Source organism: Microchirus variegatus (genome assembly GCF_963457635.1).
Source record: "Microchirus variegatus genome assembly, chromosome: 5".
Lineage (NCBI taxonomy): Eukaryota > Metazoa > Chordata > Actinopteri > Pleuronectiformes > Soleidae > Microchirus > Microchirus variegatus.
In genome coordinates, this window is record NC_139806.1 from 4,006,386 (window position 1) to 4,025,828 (window position 19,443).

General features: G+C 40.5%; 1 protein-coding gene across 1 annotated transcript in view; it reads left to right on the forward strand.

Annotated features, from left to right (window-relative positions):
* The window catches only part of astn1 (astrotactin 1), a gene marked incomplete at both ends in the record, with an annotated part of 401,060 nt that overhangs the window by 335,721 nt on the left and 45,896 nt on the right, over window positions 1-19,443 (forward strand). Inside the window, one exon of the mRNA XM_083888886.1 lies at window positions 18,020-18,297. Coding sequence (XP_083745012.1) covers window positions 18,020-18,297 — 278 coding nt within the window. The remainder of the gene's footprint in view (window positions 1-18,019; window positions 18,298-19,443) is intronic.

The window sequence follows — 19,443 nt, forward strand, 5'->3', positions numbered from 1 at the left end:
CAGCAACAGCAAAGCCTGATGGAGAATAATTGCTGGAGCAGCCACTGTAGGAAGCATGTCCAAGATAATAGACATTTAAGTTCTACTTAAGCGAGAGGAGAATGAGATATATTTTTTTTTCTTTTTTTAAAAACTCAAGCTGTAACACCTGATGAGTTCGTGGTTGATTAAGAGACGTTTTTACTTCTGTTGACGAACCAAAATGGACCCAATGGATCGTGATGAGTGGAAGCGACATGTAACCATGCTAGTTTTTCTAAAGCCCTTTTTCCACCTGTGCCTCCCAGCTCGCCTCGGCACGGCATGGTTTGGGTTGGGTTTCCGCTACAAAATAGTGCACGGCTGCATGAAAACTGCCTCGACTTTCTCTCGCTAATTTAGCTGTCGCTAAATACATCAGACTCCTCTGTTAAATATTGAGATTTTAGACATTTTCCTGGTAGTTGTTGGCGATTAACCCACGTTTTTAGGGTTAGGTGAAGTCTTTTGAACTGATCTACAATTCGGGATTGTTCGGCTTGTTTCTTCTTGCGTGGGACGTCTCTTCGTGTGACGTCGCGCATAGTAGCGCCTCGGCTCGATTGGTACTAAAAATATTACCAGGTACTATGGCTAGTTGAAACGGTAACACACCATAAGCAAATTTATTTTACTATTTCAATCAAAAGTGTGTATTTACTAGTGCTGGGCATGTTAACGCGTTAACATGATGGGAAAAAGCGTGACGTCATGTTTTACGTGACTCCCGATTGTTAAAATGAGTCCCCGAAGTAACGCTAAACTTTAAAAACAGAGGCACACATATACGCAGTACACAGGTACGCTGGTTATTTGTAGCGCTGCTCTTTTCCTTTAATAAACAGACCGCTCCAGTTCCACTGTAGGCGTGCTAACGGCGCTGTAGGAGCTAACACTGCAAACAGAGCTAACGCTGCTAACAGAGCTAACTGGTAAACGGTGCCTGGACTCCGGTGCTGCAGCAAATAAACATGACTTCACGCGTCTTTTTCTGGTACGCAGGTACGCTGGTTATTTGTAGCGCTGCTCTTTTCGTTTAATAAACAGACCGCTCCAGTTCGACTGTCGGCGTGCTAACGGCGCTAAAGGAGCTAACGCTGCTAACGGAGCTAACTGATAAACGGTGCCTGGACTCCGGTGCCTCGGCACATACACATGACTTCATGACTTCGTCATGGAAACACAGCATGCACTAACATTGACGCCGTTAACCGCCATTATCGCGCTAACGTGCCTAGCACTGGTATGTACATGTCTGCAGTTCTTTTAATCTTCTTTTTGTGTCATGTTTTTTCTTCTCCAAGAGCTCCGTTGTTCATCCCGGGTTCATCATCGTCCTCCCAATCTTCCTGTCGTTCATTTAATGAGTTTTTAGACTATAGTGCACTTCAGATGTTAAAGCGGGGACACAGTCCCTTTAAGAGCATCTGAAAAAGATCAGCCACCTGTATGAAGTCGCTATCATAAATGTAGTCATTATCGTAAAATGTCTGCTCTGTTATGCTCGGTTCAACAACGCCGATGCCGCCGCACCATTTCCATGTTCCACTCTTCTTCTATTTGTTCAGTCTCTCTTTACATTTGCGTAACAGTCTGGAAAATGTGTGATAGCGGTGTGTTTGTGCAAAGCGAAAGGCCAACGTTCTGCTGCTGTCTGATAGGAAACTTCTCACAGTGTTAACGCAGAGAGACTGGAGGTGAAAATGCCAACGCGCTGTACGAAGAACGCGGTTTAAAATACTGGTCATGCGTCATACGAACTCTGTTTTTTTTTTTTTGTATCATGTGAAGATGCCACTTCTGTGGTAAGCGAGCGCACCGTGAACATTTCACACGCCACCACCTACGTAACTATATCGGCGCTTTTCACAGCAACAGCTCAGTGACCTTTCGTGTATTCTTAGGCGCTTTTATGGTAAGTGAGAAAAAATAATTAGACAAAAAACATGCTAATTACTTCTCCGTGATAATGGATGTTAATATTCCATATTATGTCGACGTGTTTTACTTTATGTGATACTTGTGGAGTTGAATCAAACTATTCACATTCTATATTATATCTTACGCTGACCTATGCGTTTTCTTTATCTCATTATGGAGATTAAAGGTTATGTGTAAAATATGTACAACAGTGGCCATTAGTGTTTAGTGGCATGTTTTCCAAAGTTTCTGTCAACACAGAGCAGCTCACAAACCCTACATTACTGTGTTTACACATAATTGAAGAAAGTTATCTAAACACATCTGCACTGCAGAACCTCATTTACCTTCTCTTGACGTTTTTGAGAGGGTCACTGGGCCTTTTTAGGTTCGGTGACGCCACAAGCTGCGTCACCGGGCGGTGGTTTATGTTTGCAAAATGAAAATTCTAATGAATTTAACATAATTCCTTAATGGTTTGTTACATAATTATATTAGTTAAGACAGCTGTGTCAAACATATGGCCCGCAGGCCAGAACCGGCCCACCAGAGGATCCAATCCGGCCCACAGGAGGAATTTGTGAAAACTTGATGATTAGAATCTAATTATAATGAGAAAATACTATATATTTCAGTTCCAGATAGCTGTGACTAAATATATTGTCCCTTTTTGTCCCGTTTTAATGGTAAAACTTAGGCATAATATTGTTAAAATTGCTCTTATTTCTGTCAAGGAAATTCAGGTTGTTGAAAAAGATGTAAACCAAAGGGAACTATTTGGATTCCTAGTTGTTTATAGGGTATTATGCTATTCTTTTACCCACTTGAGATCACATTGCACTGTATTAGGCCCCTGAACTAAAATGAGTTTGACACGCCTGACTTAAGAAAACACGTGTCTTACATATAGACTCTTTACTCAACGATATGGAAACAACCTACACATTTCAAAGTAAAACGCGAGTGTAAGATTGTGAAGTGTTGAATTGAGCAGTCTTTGAGATTTTCAGGCTTGTTGGGTCTCAGTCGGTGCTGCTTCACTGATGCAAACCTGAGCCATTTCCAGTCATTTGTCAGGTTATTCCTCAGCCACCAGCACTTTCTAACATCATTACACCTCATTCAGCTCTCTTTGTCTGTGGATGTAAGGCTCATTAAAGTCTCGTGGAGCGCTTCTCGTTTCACAGACGAGGCAGAAACAGATAAGAGATCAGCATCGTCGGCTAAGACGCAGTTCTTTTTAGGTTTTTTTTGCTACACTACATTACCCCCAGGTCTTTAGCACCAGGTGAGTTCACAGCGCTCAGCGTTATAGCCAGAAACGATACACAGATCTGTGGAGAGGAAAATGTGACAAATGGCCTCTTGGCTAAAATTGTTCACTCTAAAATAGAGCGTAATCTGTGGTTCCATTTGCCGTATTTGGAGTATCGCATTATGCCGCGTTTCCATCGTACATTACGGTTCCCTTTGGTACATTATGGTACCATTTGGAATGGAAAAGCCACGGGTCAGGATTGCGTTTTGAAGGAGAACCGCACAAGAGCTGAAACGATTAATCGATTATTAACCGATGACTAAATTAATCGCCAACTGTTTTGGTTCGGTTTGAAGCTTTTTGTTTATGATTAAAACAAGATTTCTGATTGTTTTAGCTTCTTAAATGTGAATATTCTCTACGTTTCTTTGCTCCACATAACACAGAAGTCATTAAAAACAAATCATTTTGTTTTGTGGACAAAAACAAGACATTGGAGAACATCGTCATTTCCAGTGTTTGACAAACACTGATCAACGGTCAATTTATGGACCAAACGATTCATCGCGAAAATAATCGACAGATTAATCGATTACGAAAAAGGTTATAGTGTCGAGTGACGGCGCCTCCTTGCTTATTTTAGGTTTTATGGCAAAACGTTTTTGACAAGGCACATGCGACTTAAAGGAGACGTATTATACCCTATTTATTTTGAGTGCCTGTCTCTTTAAATGCAAATGAGACACAGGAAACTACGTCAGCGTCGCTGAGGCTAACGGCAGCTAACAGCGGTTAGCGTCTGGAAAAGCCATCATTTGCCGAATCTAGTCGGCATATTGCCGTCATATATAACATGTAAATCCTCTGAGGCTGGAAGTGTGTGTAGAACTCTGTGCTGCACTGTGAATAGAACACTTCGTGGACTTCAGATCTTCCAGATACTATCGCCCTCGCCTGCACTTTCAAAGTTATTTTATGGACAAAGCGGAGCTCCGCGAGACAACAATTCAACATCGGGCGTTTTATCTCCCGCAAAAACAGTGAGTGAGTCATCTTTCTTCACACTTTGCCGACTCATAAGGGCCTCCAGAGTCCCAAATATAAGTATTAAAATTATTAAAAAGTTGGTTTTGCATAATATGTCTCCTTTAATTGCGTTAATAAAAAGGGTAAAAGTTTCCCGTTGCTCTACGTTTACAGCCACTGTAACGTTAAACTTCAGCCAGTTTGATGGAAACATGCGTTTAAAGTATATTTTTTTCCTCTTTTTTTGTGGGGGAGGGTTGACATTTCAAAAGTTCACACCAAATCCACTTGGCTTGTGACATTTAAGAGGATGCTCATGTACAGTATACACTTTGCCAAGCAAACTGCAGAGGGGGTGAAAAAAAAAGACAAAAAAAAGTAATGTATGAAGGACAAGAAGAGTAAGTGAAAGGTTAGAGAGGAGGAGTGAAGCTGATGAACATGTACAGAGAACATGTGGAGAGACACTCGCTGACAGACAGACGGCATCGCTGGGAACCTTCAGTGTCCGTGAAGGAGATGTAACTAATGGGCCTGTCAGGCTGTGGTCAGCCGCCGTAATCAGCCCTCAAACTGTGTCTGAGAGCAGCCGCACACTGGCTTTAAACATAGGCTGCGTTTACACTGCATGGTGCAAGTCATTCAGTTCAAGATATTTTTACCTCCCCACATGGTACAAATCAGATATCACCCGTCCGTGTGCGAACAAGGGGACGACATCGGACGTCACCATAAAATGCAACAGAAAATGTTTTACATGAACACACTTAATCACAGCTTGAAAGACAGCTCGGACAAAGGACTTGTGTGGACACTGTCCGTGATCGCATGACTCTCCTTCAACCCACGGTATCCGCGGGGTCTTAAAAAGTCTTAAATCCGATCATTTGAATTTAAGGCCTTAAAATGTCTTAAATTCTCCTAAAATCTCATAAAAGAAATGTGAAATGTTTCTATTTTTGAGGATGCGATAACAACAATAACTACAGCACGGAACTAAAGTAGGCCACCTGTGTTCCCGGTGAGAATTTGTCGAGCACCACTAGCTAGCGTGCTATGCGGTGTGTTACAGCTTAGCATAGCAGCGGAGAAAACTTCATGAAAGCCCACAGCTAAGCTGAATTGCAAGTTCAACAATTTGTAGCTCCAATTTTCTTTCATGTATTTTGTACTTTTTTTTCCAGTATGGATTTGAAATGGGTCTTGGATTGTATACATTATGGTCTTAAAAAAGTCTTAAATTTGACTTGTTGAAACCTGCAGAGACCCTGCAACCAGTGCATCGGAGGACGAGCGCTCAAGCTCATGCTGAGTTTCTTGCCTTTTTAAAAGCGGGACTTTTGCAAGTCTGGTCGCGCTTTCTGTCCTTTCTCTTTTACGGAGCTCCCCCTACAGTGTTGGAGTGCATACGCTACCGTTTCGAAAGTTTGGGGTCACCCGCATAATGTTTTTGTTGTTTTTCTCCATTAAAAGTCCCATTTTTATTCATCAAAAGAGTTGCAAAATGAATAGAAAGATTAGAAAGAATTATTTTTATTCAAAATAATGAATAATACAAAATAAAAATCCTCTTTGAAAATCCTGAATACACTCTTAGAAATAAGGGTTCCAAAAGGGTCCTTCTACAAGGGCTGAGGTTCTACCTGGAACCATTTTCTTCTGAAAAACCCTTTCTTCAGGAAAGGATTGTCCAAGGGTTATTGGTAACATTAATGGTTCCAGTAAGAATCCTTAAAACCCCCTGAATTGAGGGTTTTAAAAGGGTTCTTGGTGGAAACCTCCAAATGGGTTCCAGGTGGAACCTTGATAAAAACCTTGTTTCTTCGTGGAGTCAAAAAGGGTTCTCCTATGAGGACAACCTAGCACTTTTATTTCTAAGAGTATAGAGGATTTCAGAATTTTGAAATGACTCCATTTCCAGTTTTCCCGCCCCTGCAGGTTTTTCTCCCGATGCAGATTTTCCCTTCTCAAAGCCAGTGTAAGGTCACGCAGGTCATCAAAAAAATGCACGGTCAAACGCAGCCGTAAAGCTTCGGCCGAGGCTTACGGAGCTCTGTCAGATCCTGCTGGAGATCACTGGCACACATGGGTTTGCATAGGGCTGCAATCTTAAAGGATAGAGAAGGAGCAGGATGATGCTGCCGATGTCAGGTTAAAGCGATGCTGAACTTTAGCCTGTACAATTCTTTATGGAATATTTTCCATCTTTCTGAGCCACTGATCCATGCCTGGGTAATGAGATTTTTTTTTTCACTCATGCATGGCAAAACAGGTCCGGAAAAAAAGGATCTCACAAAATCCACTCCATCAGCTTTTATCTCGTCTATTTTTTTTTTTTTTGTGCATTTGCCAAATTCTCCACTCTTGGCTCAACGATGAGTGTCTCCGCTGAAGTATTATTGTTGTTATTTTCTGAACTTTAGCAATTTATATTCAATATTTTATACCGTACGTCGTATCAAATCAGGCATGGAAGTGGGCGGATGGACCGCGAGTTATAACAATCTACTGTTTGTTCATTGAGGCAGATGGGCCTCAACATTCCCAATGTTCTTTAGCTGGATGATAATGAGAAAGTGTATACGTGTATGTTAACCATTCATTGTTTGAGTTGGGGGGGAAACTCTGTGGCAATTCATAAATACACAAACGCAAAGCAGGAAACAGTAAAGGATGTTTTTGTATTGACGACAAAGACCAAAGACAAACTTATTCGTAGGCTAATCCTCGTTTAGCGGTTGTTGAGCGTTACTTTGCTGTTTGAAATCCTTCATTTGAATTCACCCAAGTACACACACATGTATTAAATGAGGTCAGCTCCTGTGTCGCCATGAGCTGAAAACACGTATTCTCTCTATGGACTTTGGTGTGGGCGAGTGAGCAGGTTATAAAGTGACCGAAACTTTGCTTTTCTTTCACTTTCGGCTATTTAACAGAAATATACAGTACCTTTCACTTAGAAATGTCCTTATTTTTGAAGGAAAATCACAATTTTCCAATGAATATAACATTAAATGAATCAGAAATACACTCTATACATTGTTAATGTGGTAAACGACTATTCTAGCTGCAAACTTCTGGTTTTTATTGGAATATGTACATGTGTATAGAGGCGCATTTCTAATGGTACATTGTGTTTGCTAAGGCTATTGGATGATTAGAAAACCCTTGTGCCATGATGTTAGCGCAGCTGAAAACAGGTTTATTTTGACTAAAAGTCATTATTTCTAATCTTGTCAATGTCTTGAATATATTTTCTATTCATTTTGATTCATTTTGAACTCTTTTGATGAATAAAAGTGTGACTTTTAATGGAAAAAAATTGCATAGGTGACCCCAAACTTTTGACAATCGTGTATATGTGAAGTTTTATGCAGATTCTCAGCAAACAGGCAGATTAATTGCCGGCAATTGTCCACAGATTATACAGAAATATATATATTTTTTAATTTCACAGTTAAGTTTGTGGGCAGTCGGCGCCGATTGTCATCGTTGAAGTGCTTGATGTTGACACGGATTCACGCGGGAGTTTGGAGTGTTGTTACGCGGCAGAGAGAGCGCTCACACACACACATGCAAATGCACATCCTCCCACGCTCTGTCAGTCATTCTCGACTTCTCACTTCTCACATGGAAACAGGCGTGTTCACCCCGTCTTTCACACAAACACAAAGACACAGAAACAGAATGTCTTCTTTTAGCATGAACTTCCTGCTCATGTGCAGACACGGGCCAGATCTCAGCGAGGCAGGGCCGGCCCAGGGCATAAGCATAAGGCCCCGTGACCATTAGAGGGCGACCAAGAGCAATTAACTCAAAAAAAGAGAAAAGTTTGGATCGCTGTAGTTTATTTAGAATTTTTCTCCCCATTTTTACCAAAGCCTTTTCACAGTTTTTACATAGTTGTCAGATGTGATTATTCAACTTTACAAACCATTTTCATGACCTTGTTCCGGGTGCCTCTTTTGATTTACATTATTATTGAAGTATTAGTTTGGTATTTATTTGTTTATGTTATTTAATGCTGTGTTTTTTACATATAAAAGTCGAATCTTTGTATTACAGGAGTGTATTTTGAATCCCCCTCCAAAGATTGTGCACATTTTTAGATTTTCAGACCTTAATAATATCTAAATATTTTATTCATAAACCGTTTGGTTTTATTTATTGATTCTCTGTGTCGCCAGTAGGGGGAGTTGCTGATTTTTCGCCAAATATTAATTAAAAGATTTTTCTGTAAATATGCAAATCTGGTGTCAAGAGTAGAATAAGTAGAATACCTTTAGGTGTGTGAATGATCAATAATCATTATTATTGACCCCAAAATCAAATTTTGCTTCGGGCCCCATGGAGGCTTGGACCGGCCCTGCAGCCCACGAGGAAGATAATCATCACTTCTCTCGATTTTCTTTTTCCAAATCTGCTCAAGTTGGTTAAGGACAGAGCAACAACCTGCTGCCACGGCTTATCTGCTACACACTGTGTGTGGCTGCTGGGAAAGGTGTCGCACACTCATGAGAGGCTTAACAAGTCACACACACGTCGGTGTTTGCGCTCTGACGCCTGTTCCTTTTTTTCCGCAGGTGTGTGTTCGACACACACACACACATGCAGAAAAACCCGGGCTATTGTCGATGACGGTGTGTCTCTTTTGCTGCAGCTAATTGTGTTTTGTAATTTTTTCCTTTCTCTAACATTTACAACAGAGTTAATCCCTTCCCCCCCAAAAAATATCACCCCAGTTTTCCATCTCGCTGATTTCCCCATTTACTAAAGCACCTATAGTGCCTGTTTTGATTTCAGCTACACTCTCAGATCAGCGGGAGCTAATGACTGCGTTCCGTAAGCATGTAATGTTCGCCTCGTACACGTTAGGTATGACTTGCCCTGGTGCCTCTAAAACGAGTCAGCCGTGTCGACGCTCCGCTACCACCATCTAGTGGATAAGAAGGGTACCTCGCTCCATTAGCGAGGTCCTGTTTATGGACAATTGTTCCACAAAAGGATGGAGGAGAGGTGGGAGTCGAGTTTAAAAGGATTATTTAAAATCATGCTGATGGTGTCGGGGTCTGAAAATCAATTCCAATGAGCCGTCGCTTCACAAAAGATGGAGAAGAAGGAGATTTAATGGGGAGAAATGAAATGCTTCACATTTAAACTCTTATATATTATATTAACGCCTACAATGGGTGAAGATTGCAGATATAATTTTCTTTCTCACACCTGACAGACGCCTGTTTCACACTGGATGTTTGTGTGTGTGTGTGTGTGTGTGTGTGTCACAATATAAAAAATATACAGTCTTTTCTCACAGTTTCAATGTCTCTAAGTGTCGCGTGTGTCATCAACACAAAGCGCCCCGTTACCTTTTTCAAAGTAAAAGCCCCTGCTGTGTTTCGCTGAAATATTTTGCGCAGGTGCAGAGGCGGTTCTAGAGTCTGTTGGGGCCCTAAGGAAAAATTCCCGGGGGGGGGGGGCCTTCACCGTTATGTCATAAATAATCTGACACCATCAAAAAATGTATGAAGACAAAAGGTTGTTTTTTTATTCCAAATGAATGGAATAACATGGAAAAACCTTGTAATTTTGAAAATAAATAAAGTCTGTGAAAATATAAATGTAAATAAAGCAATAAAATACTGTAAATAATTAAAGAAAAAAACAATATAAACTTCGTAATTTGTTTTAGATTACACTGTAAAGAACTCGGATTCTAAACTTCTAAAGTATAGAAGTAAAATAGTTTTCTTGAGGGTACTGCTTCCACTAGTTAGCGTTAGCGTCAGCTAACGTTCTGACGCTAATGTTAGCCGCCGTTCAAGTCTTGTGTCCGAAAAAAAGTAGTGATTCGTGTCTCAAAGTTCTAGGTTTGTCTTTTAAAAAAACGAAGCGTCAAAGTTTTCATCAAATGTCCTTAAAGTGTGTGTGTGTGTGTGTGTGTGTGTGTGTGTGTGTGTGTGTGTGTGTGTGTGTGTGTGTGTGTGTGTGTGTGTGTGGGAGGAAGGTTTTTGGACATAGACGTAGAAAAACGAATGTGAACAGGTCTGAGCTCCATCTGTTGTGTATTAGAGAAATGATGAGTCATTCCTCTTGGCACAGCTTCATAGTGACACACACACACACACACACACACAGTTTCCCATCATGCATCTGTCCTGTCCTATTCTGTCCTGTGTCCTCAGTTGCAGCGAAATGCTGCTTTATTTTGGCCACAATAATCCCAGGGACTCCCCCTCACGCACAGGAACATGGTGATAAAAACATCAACTCAAACAGCCAGTACTTACACTCAGATTAGATGAGATTAGATTTTATTGATCGCGCACTGATTCACTTGTTACAGCAGTTAAAAAAGGTCAGAAGTGGACAATTAACAAACACAAAATGCAAGGTAGGAAGAGGATAGTGCAGCAGCAGCGTAGGAGTAAAAATGTAGAAAATATACTTTCCACAATTATGATTGCACACTTAAGTTTCACCTTGAAGTGACTCAGGCTGCAGCAAAGATTGGTTTAGTTTCCTTCTGTTGGAGGGATTCATTCAAAAACAATACTCAGGTAGTGATAGCGTTTCCCCTTTAGCTCCGTGATGATGCAAAATGCACGTTTATTTTAGGGTTAGGAGCTGAAAGAACTCTCTTCTTTTTGTAGCTTGTGATTCGACAAGAAAGCTCTCATTATCACCAGTGTTTAAATACAGCGGTGTAATAAATAGGTCGAGCAGGGTCAGCTACGGACGTTTCACAGGAGGCAGATTTATTTAATCCCATTAAGATCATTTCCTCCTCTTCCTCTGCACACTGGTTTAGTGAAATCAGATTAAGATGGAGCGAGAAATAAGGACCGAATAAGGTCATTTTCGACGCACTCTACGTCAAAATGTCTAGATACAGTTATTTCTAAATAACTACTGGTGATAGACGCGCCACAGTTTGAGAACCATGGCTGATGATATATAGATCGTTCTGTGTTTTTCCAAGTAAAACACATAAAACAAGTGTATGTAAATATTACCAGAAACTTGTATTTAATTATTTAATGACTTTTATTTATTTTTTCATAATTTTACATGGTCAAATGAAGTATGCAGTTAAAATGATGATTATGATGCTGCTGGCTTTGTTTAATTCACACTTGGATTACATTTGACCATTTTTTTAAAAATTCATTTTGATATGTATCTCAGAAATTAGTAAAAAAAAAAATAATAATAATTTTGGACCCTTTAAACTTCACGTTTACATGTCATTATTAATTACCGTCACCTGCTAAAGGTCATATACATATACATATACATATATATATATATATATATATATATATAATATTAAATCTAATTGTTGTTCATATGAATTCCAGCCCGCTATAACTTCTCTTCTCTATGTCTTTTAAGAAAAACTAAACCCATGACCTCAGCATATATCCCCTTTTGGCAGCAGCTGAAATGTTTACCCGAGCGAAACCGATCGTGCTCGCGTTCACAAGACGACGACGACGACGACGCTCTGCGCTCGCTCTCGTTGGCAGAAATAAATTAAATCGGGGAGCAAATATCGGATCAGAAATTGTATTTTTGGGTGACGGATGAAGCAGGGGGAGGGTTTTACTTTTTCTTCTATATTTTGTCTTATCATCACTTTACTTTGTGAGGCGCCAAACACGTCCTACACTTAATGAGCTGTGTGTGCGTGCGTGTGTGTGCGTGTGCAGTTTCCTTTCAGATTTATAACCTGTACAGGTTGAAGTTGACAGCGTTTTAAATTCAGATGTCTGAGTTTTCAGGTCCAGAGGAAGGTTACAACATTATTACCTCGTGTGTCCTTGACTTCGTAAAATTGCAGAAGTTTGTAGTTTAATTTGCTTTTATTTTGAAATCATTCAAACGGGCATCCAGGCCTAATGTTCCCTCAGCAATTTAGTGTCCCGTACCATTACAGATCAGGGTTTAAAATGATAAAAAAAAAATAATAATAAAAAGGCTCGGTGGCCAGGCATCATCTGCATGTCTCCATGGATTAGGCTGCATTTATATGGTACAAAAAGACGTAATTCCCACTTTGTGCAATCTGAAGCAAAGAGCTGCAGTGAGAACGCAGAGAACATGTGTTTCACGAGGAAGATGCAGAGCAGCAGTATTACAGCTCTGGTCTCTCTAACACCTGCCCACCGCACATGTGTATTTGCATTGTGGAGAAGAAGAGGAAGAGGAAGAAGAGGAGGTGTGATTGTGCTTTTTAGTGACTGAGAGGAACTGAGAGTGGAATCACGGAGAGGATGAGGAGGAGGAGGAGGAGGCAGCACAAAGAGGCAAAAGCTGAGAGAGAGAAAAATGTTTGGCGAGATGTGAAAGGTTGAGCGCGACACTCACTTGTTTTCCTTTGTGTGGCGGAAAAGTGCAGCACGAGTATTAGAAAGCGTACTTCACCTTGAGAAGACGAGTGGTTTGAGTGCAGACATCCATATGTATGTGTGCAGCGCTGTTCTTCAACACCTCGCGGCAACTTTTACACTTTCGGGCACAGCGTTTATGTACAAGCCTGTACTTTCCTGAGGTTTTGGGTATTTTCTGTTGGTATTTGCATTCTGTCAAGGTTGGTTTTTTTATTTGAGTGCTTGCTCGTTGTGTAAACTCTTGGGGGTTTTGCTTTACTTTCAGAAGTTATATTTTCTTTTTTTTTGTATGTTTGTTCAGTTTATGATGGATAAATCTGAATATCATGTGACGGGTAGCTGATCACCCAAGTATGTTCCAATTAAGCTTTTGGTAAGAACCAACAACAGCTGATGACATCACCAAAAATGTCCTCCATTGGACTTTGTTTCATCCGGTTCTGATCCAGATTATGAATAATATAGCAGAAATCTATCTATCTATCTATCTATCTATCTATCTATCTATCTATCTATCTATCTATCTATCTATCTATCTATCTATCTATCTATCTATCTATCTATCTATCTATCTATCTATCTATCTATCTATAAGCTAGCAACCTTTCATTTGATCTATCTATCTATCTTTAAGCTAGCGAGCTTTCATTTTATCTAGCAACCTTTCTATCTATCTATCTATCTATCTATCTATCTATCTATCTATCTATCTATCTATCTATCTATCTATCTATCTATCTATCTATCTATCTATCTATCTATCTATCTATCTATCTATCTATCTATCTATCTATCTATCTATCTATCTATCTATCTATCTATCGTACCAGTGAACCTCGTTGCACAAGAAAACATTAGCGTCCATGTTAGCGTCTTCTCCAGTATTTATTCTTTGACCCCACAAAAACAAAACATGGCCTTCAGACAAACTTCAAATCTCGCTAAGCTGTCGTTTTGTTTGACGATTAAAATGTGAAGTTATGACTCTCCGCCCGTTTATTTTAATAGGAGCCCGTCTTGTTAGCGCTAATTAGCAGCTTGGAGGCAGCGCCAAGATGGGAACAGTAAAATAGAGAGAGAGGGGGGACAGTAAAAGAAAAACTGTAAAACTTTAATAGAAACGGGGATTTGCTGAACTCAACCAAAACTAAACTCTTAGTAATCAATGAGAATCTTCTTTGCCCTAAAAGGCATCACTTTATCTCCACCTGTCAGGATGACGTGAAGACAAAATCCCACGGTTTGGCCTTGTTTTCCTCTCCCCCTCATCGATGGAACAACCTGCCTGAAAACCTGAGGGCAGCAGAGAATACCAATATTTGAAAACCCATATTTTAACCGAGATTTACATATATATAGTACTGATATAAGTTTATTTTATCATTTAAAGGGACAATATGTAGTATTTATGGGTTTATATAACCCAAAGTCCACTTTTTTATACATATTATGTGCTCCTGCATTGTCTAGTCGCTGTATAATATTCTTTGTTTCATTTTCGTAGTGTTTCAAAAAGTCATGTAAAATAACACGGTCGCGGGCCGCGGTCGCATAGCCACTGTTAGCAGAGAGACGCCATGTTTCTACCGGAGCCTGTAAGGACAAACGTGAGAGAACAAATCAAGCGTCTCTTTACTTGTAGCGGAAGTCCCGCCTCCACTCTCTCCTCTTCATCTGCTACGGCCGCGGTAGCTCGCTCGAATACAACGAGGACGACATTTGACCAGCTGCGGATACCGTAGCGCTCAGGGAAGGGAGGGGGTGAGCAGAGGAGCAGTTCTTTGTTGTAAATTTCAACCTCTCCTCTAGATGTCACTATAAACTACTTACTTCCCCTTTAAAACTTTGTTGTATTTCTTCTACCTTGAGTTTGATCTACTAAATTACATTCATAGTTCAATTTAACATTTTAGTTTTTAACATTTATTTTCTCATAATTCAGTCAATTTACCTCAACAGTATGGGCTTGTATTAGCTTAAATTGTAATCTCAGTATTAGTATTATTTATTTATGTCATTATTTTCTTCTATACCTGCTGTTTTTTGTGATTTTTTTTTGCGTGTATCGTAGCATTTCCTTATTTCTATTTCTGTTTGTACCGATGTGTGGGAGGTGGGTGGTATTTTGTTTTGTTTTATTGCTCCGTGTGAAAAGTGCTTCTTAAACAGAGCCTGATATATAAATGCTGGTCAGCAGTGTGGGGACACTGACATCATCCAGATGAATAAATCTGAGAATAAAAAAAATACTTGACAATTACATAATCGCCCAACTTGGTGTGAAACCTTTCACTCTCTCTCTCTCTCTTTCTCCCTGTCATTGATTTACTTCTTTCCACCCACACACTGCAAACAACAGCTCAAGCCTCTTCTCCACTGCCTTTGTTTGACCACAGGAAACCATGGCCTGCACAGTGTCCCTGCATATCTCACACCAATACAAAGTCATGTGAACGCACAAAGGTTAATTTCATTTTCCCTTGATGCAATTCTGCCCTCACTCAGACCTCATTTACTTACACACACACACCTCTGACTGCTCAGGCTTCATCTGCTGATTGGGCTCAGGGACCTGATTACAAGGTCTTTGTAGCGTGCATGCTAACATTTTCAAGGTCAAGATGTGCACACACATGCAAAGAGGCCCACATCTGGCCAGGGGGGGGCGGGGTTAGAAGTGAGCAATACCAGTCAACCAGGATGTTTATCATTTAGCAACAAGTGCACGACCTGATGTAATGATCCGTCCAACACTGGTACTATTGTTAAAAAGCAAAGATACAATACAATACAATATGTGACCAGCCATGGCTAAAGTAGCCTACACGTTGGCCCAGCGCAAACCACGTAAACACATATTTTATTTCATTTTTTCAAAATGAGGGATTTTCGTTTTTTGTTATGCTTTTTTAAAAATAGTGCAAGTTCAAGTTTCGCGTTAGCATAAACGCTAGCAGACTTCCAAACTTTCTTTAGCGACCGCAAGAGAGCAGGACATGACGTGACTGGTTCGCTAGCTGCCCGAACCTGTTATTAACCTTCAATCTTCTTATGGGGTGAGTTTTCATTAACGTTGTTAATCTAGGTTACATTCGTGTTAATTTCGAAGTCACATACAGTTATTAAAAAATGTTTTTTTGTTTTTATCTTATTAATAATCCACTGTGCCTTTCAGAATGTTATGTGGCTACATTGTTATTAACTAGCTCCAGGGCCGGCCCAGACATTTATGGGCCCCTAAGCTGAATTTGATTTACACCTCAATAGATAGCATTCACTATGTTATAGCTGTGTTATTTATTCAAAACCACAGCATGTTGGTCCATTGTCCCTCTGTTGTAAGACATGGTCTTTTTAACATCCAAAGTGACTTACAAAAGAGGAATAAGCTCCATAGAATTAGTCTTGGAAAGAACTCCTACAAATAACTGCATAACATGCTCAACTGAACCAGGCTCTACCACTTTGAAATGAGGCTTTACACCGTGAATGTCGATTGCTGGTGGATTATTGGCACCGGTATTTGAGTGCAAACTTGTGTCGTTGTTATTTATACATGCATTCTTTCATTTGTCTTTTAAATGTCACTGTGAGTCAGTGCGGCTCACACTGTGTAAGTCTGTTTTGGGCATATCAAGGTTTTTCTTTGGCGGATTTATACATAAATACTGTAGAATAACCTTTATTTAGGTGATTTGTCTCCTGTCAAGCCGAGTGGCCCAAATTAGATTGATACTAAATGGAAATCCAATAATGTATTACATTCTCATACATTTAGAAAGAGAATGAGTTTGCAGAGGAAACAGGCCATAATTTCACACTTCACGAGTTACATTAAAAGAAAACAGTAATGTACAAGTGGTAGAAGCATTAGACATACCCAGGAAAAAATGGCTTTTCCATCATAATTGCCCACTTGTCCCCGAGCTCCTGTGCAATCTTTTCCCCATCATCCCAAGGCTCATAGCCCTGAGTTGTATTCTATCACAGGCAGCTTGCACAACAAGGCTATTCCCTAATTGGTGCTTTAGCCTTTAAATTGCCTGTGTTTGCTCACAGCCAAGAAGTCTTGCAAAATGGTAATGTGAACATCCCCACCCCCATTCTAGAAAAAAACTACAAGAAGGAAAAATGTCTCCAAAGTTCAGCACAAAGTTTCCTCACTTGCGGCTTCCTGACTCGCCTTGTAAGTGGAAAGCTACTCTCTCTCAGCGACAGACATGACGCCTAAGCTAAAACACAGCAACATTAAAAAGTTTACCTTCTGTGCTGCTTTTAATCATCATAGGTTAATGTTACTGATATTCTAAAAACATCTTTTTTGGTGGTGTCCCTCAAGGTTCTTTACTGGGCCCAATTATGTTTTCAGACACATTTTGTCTTGCTGTTAAAATCATATGACCAGCAATTAACTGACTGCTATATAGTGGACACAACATATTGTTAGCTTGCATGTTGCCAGTCATCATCCAAGAATGCCCGAGTTTAGCCTCGACTTGTTTTTGTCATGTTTTAGTCTCAGTGAAGGTTGGGTCCAGAAGACAAACTATAGTTTATTATATAAATAAGATGTTCAAGGTGAATTTACATTATACAGTTATGTTATTTAGTGGTTCAAAATGATAATATTGAATTTACACGTGTTATTGAACTAGCAAAGTAGCAGGTTGAATTTCTGCTCACATTTTACAAATGGCCCCTTTAAGCAGTGACATAGAGGCATGGGGCCTGGTTTGACCATGGTGTAGAATTTAAGTCTGTTCTTATAAATTTGTCATTGCTGTGTATCGATTAAATCAGCCAATCTTGCACCTGCGACCTGCGACCTACGACCTACAGTAACAGCAGTAATGACAATAATCACATGGGAATAAAAGGCTGCGTTGTGATCTCCCCATTTCACCTCGTTTCCTCGAGAGAAAATGAATGGCGCTCTTTGTAGCAGTGGTCCAAATATCTGCTCACTCACTCATGTATTCTGTCTGTCCGTGATGTCAAAAAGTACCAAAGGCTCCTAAAGAGAGCGATGTGGGAATTTGGGAATGCATGAATGCTTTGTAGTTTCTGCTGTGTTGCTATAAGAAAAAGTATTCTGTCACTAGAGCAACATTTATATATATATATATATATATATTTATTATTTCTCCACTCTCTTGTCTCATTAGCAGCAAGATGTGACCTCACCAACTTTAGTGTATATGCAGTATGTGCAAGTGGTCCAACACTCTGACACCAATTCCCCAGTCTTTTGTGCCGAATACGATCATCATTCATTCATCCATCCAATTTCTACCACTTTATTATCCTTCACGTCCACAGGGGTCGTGCGGTGCAGTGCCGTACACCCTGGACAGTTTGCCAGTCCAGTCAATTAACGAGATCTCCTCCTTCCTTCCTGTCTGTCCAGGAAACTCGCCCTCCGAGGAGTCAGAAGAGCGAGACAAAGAGCCAAGGACGCTGACCTATCCTGCGTATGTCGCCAGTCTGCTGGACACGGGTGCAAAGAGGATGGCGGCCGGCGTCCGCATGGACTGCACCAGCCAGGGCCAGTGTCCTCGCTCCTGCCACCTCTGCCACATGAGCCCGAGGGCGACGCAAGGGCGGCAGCCGTCGGAGCCCGTGCTGTTGCAGATCACTAAGGCCGCACCCATCTACGAGCTGGTGTCCAACAATGAGACGTACCAGGTGTGTACAGTGGCTTTTACATCCTCAAAGGTCCGGTGTGTAAGAATTAGACATCTAATGGGGAAATGGAGGACTCGCAACTTCTTTTCCAAGCGCTTAAGAGAACTATAGTGGCTTTCTTACCTGTTCTTCTGCTTCAAATCGCACACTATGGTCGGTTTTTCTTTTCAGGCTGCTGCAGAAACACGGTGATGTTGGCCTCCGTAAAGGAAGGCCCTTATCTCTTTTCATATAAAGCCTTTTAATGCTTCACACTGGACCTTTATGGTACAGTCTAATATCAGCAAAACGGTCCTTATTGCACACATTATCTCATTTCTTCCATTACACCCACACACACAACATTGACTGCTGCACCACTTTACATCCTGAAATGGATCATCTCGCGTCTCATGTGTTTGATCAAAGGAGGCGTTCATTGGTCCAGTGTCCTCGCCGGTCTTTGTTTTAGGAAATCAAAGTGTCTCAAGATCAGAGAAAAAACTTTTCCACCATTTTCTCACCGAATCTCCTTTAATGTGCGAAGACAGAAGCTAAGATCCAGACACGCGTATATGGGTGCATGCAGTCATTCTATTAGCTGACATACTGCAATGCAACACAATCTACCGTGCTATGCTGGGGCTTACTGCACATCAACTCTGTGTTCTTCTCGTGCTCCAGAAGAAAGTTTCAATGCAAATATGTTGTGGGGCAACATTGTTTCATCACAAGCAGAAACACAGCTGCTGCTATTGACAGAAGCTGTTTGGAGTTTGCTAGTGCTATAATGTGGAGCCACTAGCAAAAAGATACTATGCACAGGCAAACATTTTGGGTAAAAATGTGGCATGACTCTTAGAGCATCTATCATCTATAAAAAAAAAAAAAAAAAATGTGTCCCTGATCAATAACTTCTTAGGATCAACTCTGGTACCACAATGTTCTTATGATTTTAGCCCTGTATAACCTGAAGCAACAATAGAAATAGCTTGCGTTAGCATACATAGCTACAACCATTCCGGTGATGAGTGACTACTAGTGGACTGAAGTTGCAATTGCAGACCCAAATAACCAATATTATGGAAGAAAAGATAATAATAAATAAAAAAAAGTGTCAAACCTTGTGGCGTCCCTCATGGTTCTATCCTCGGCCCCATCATCTTT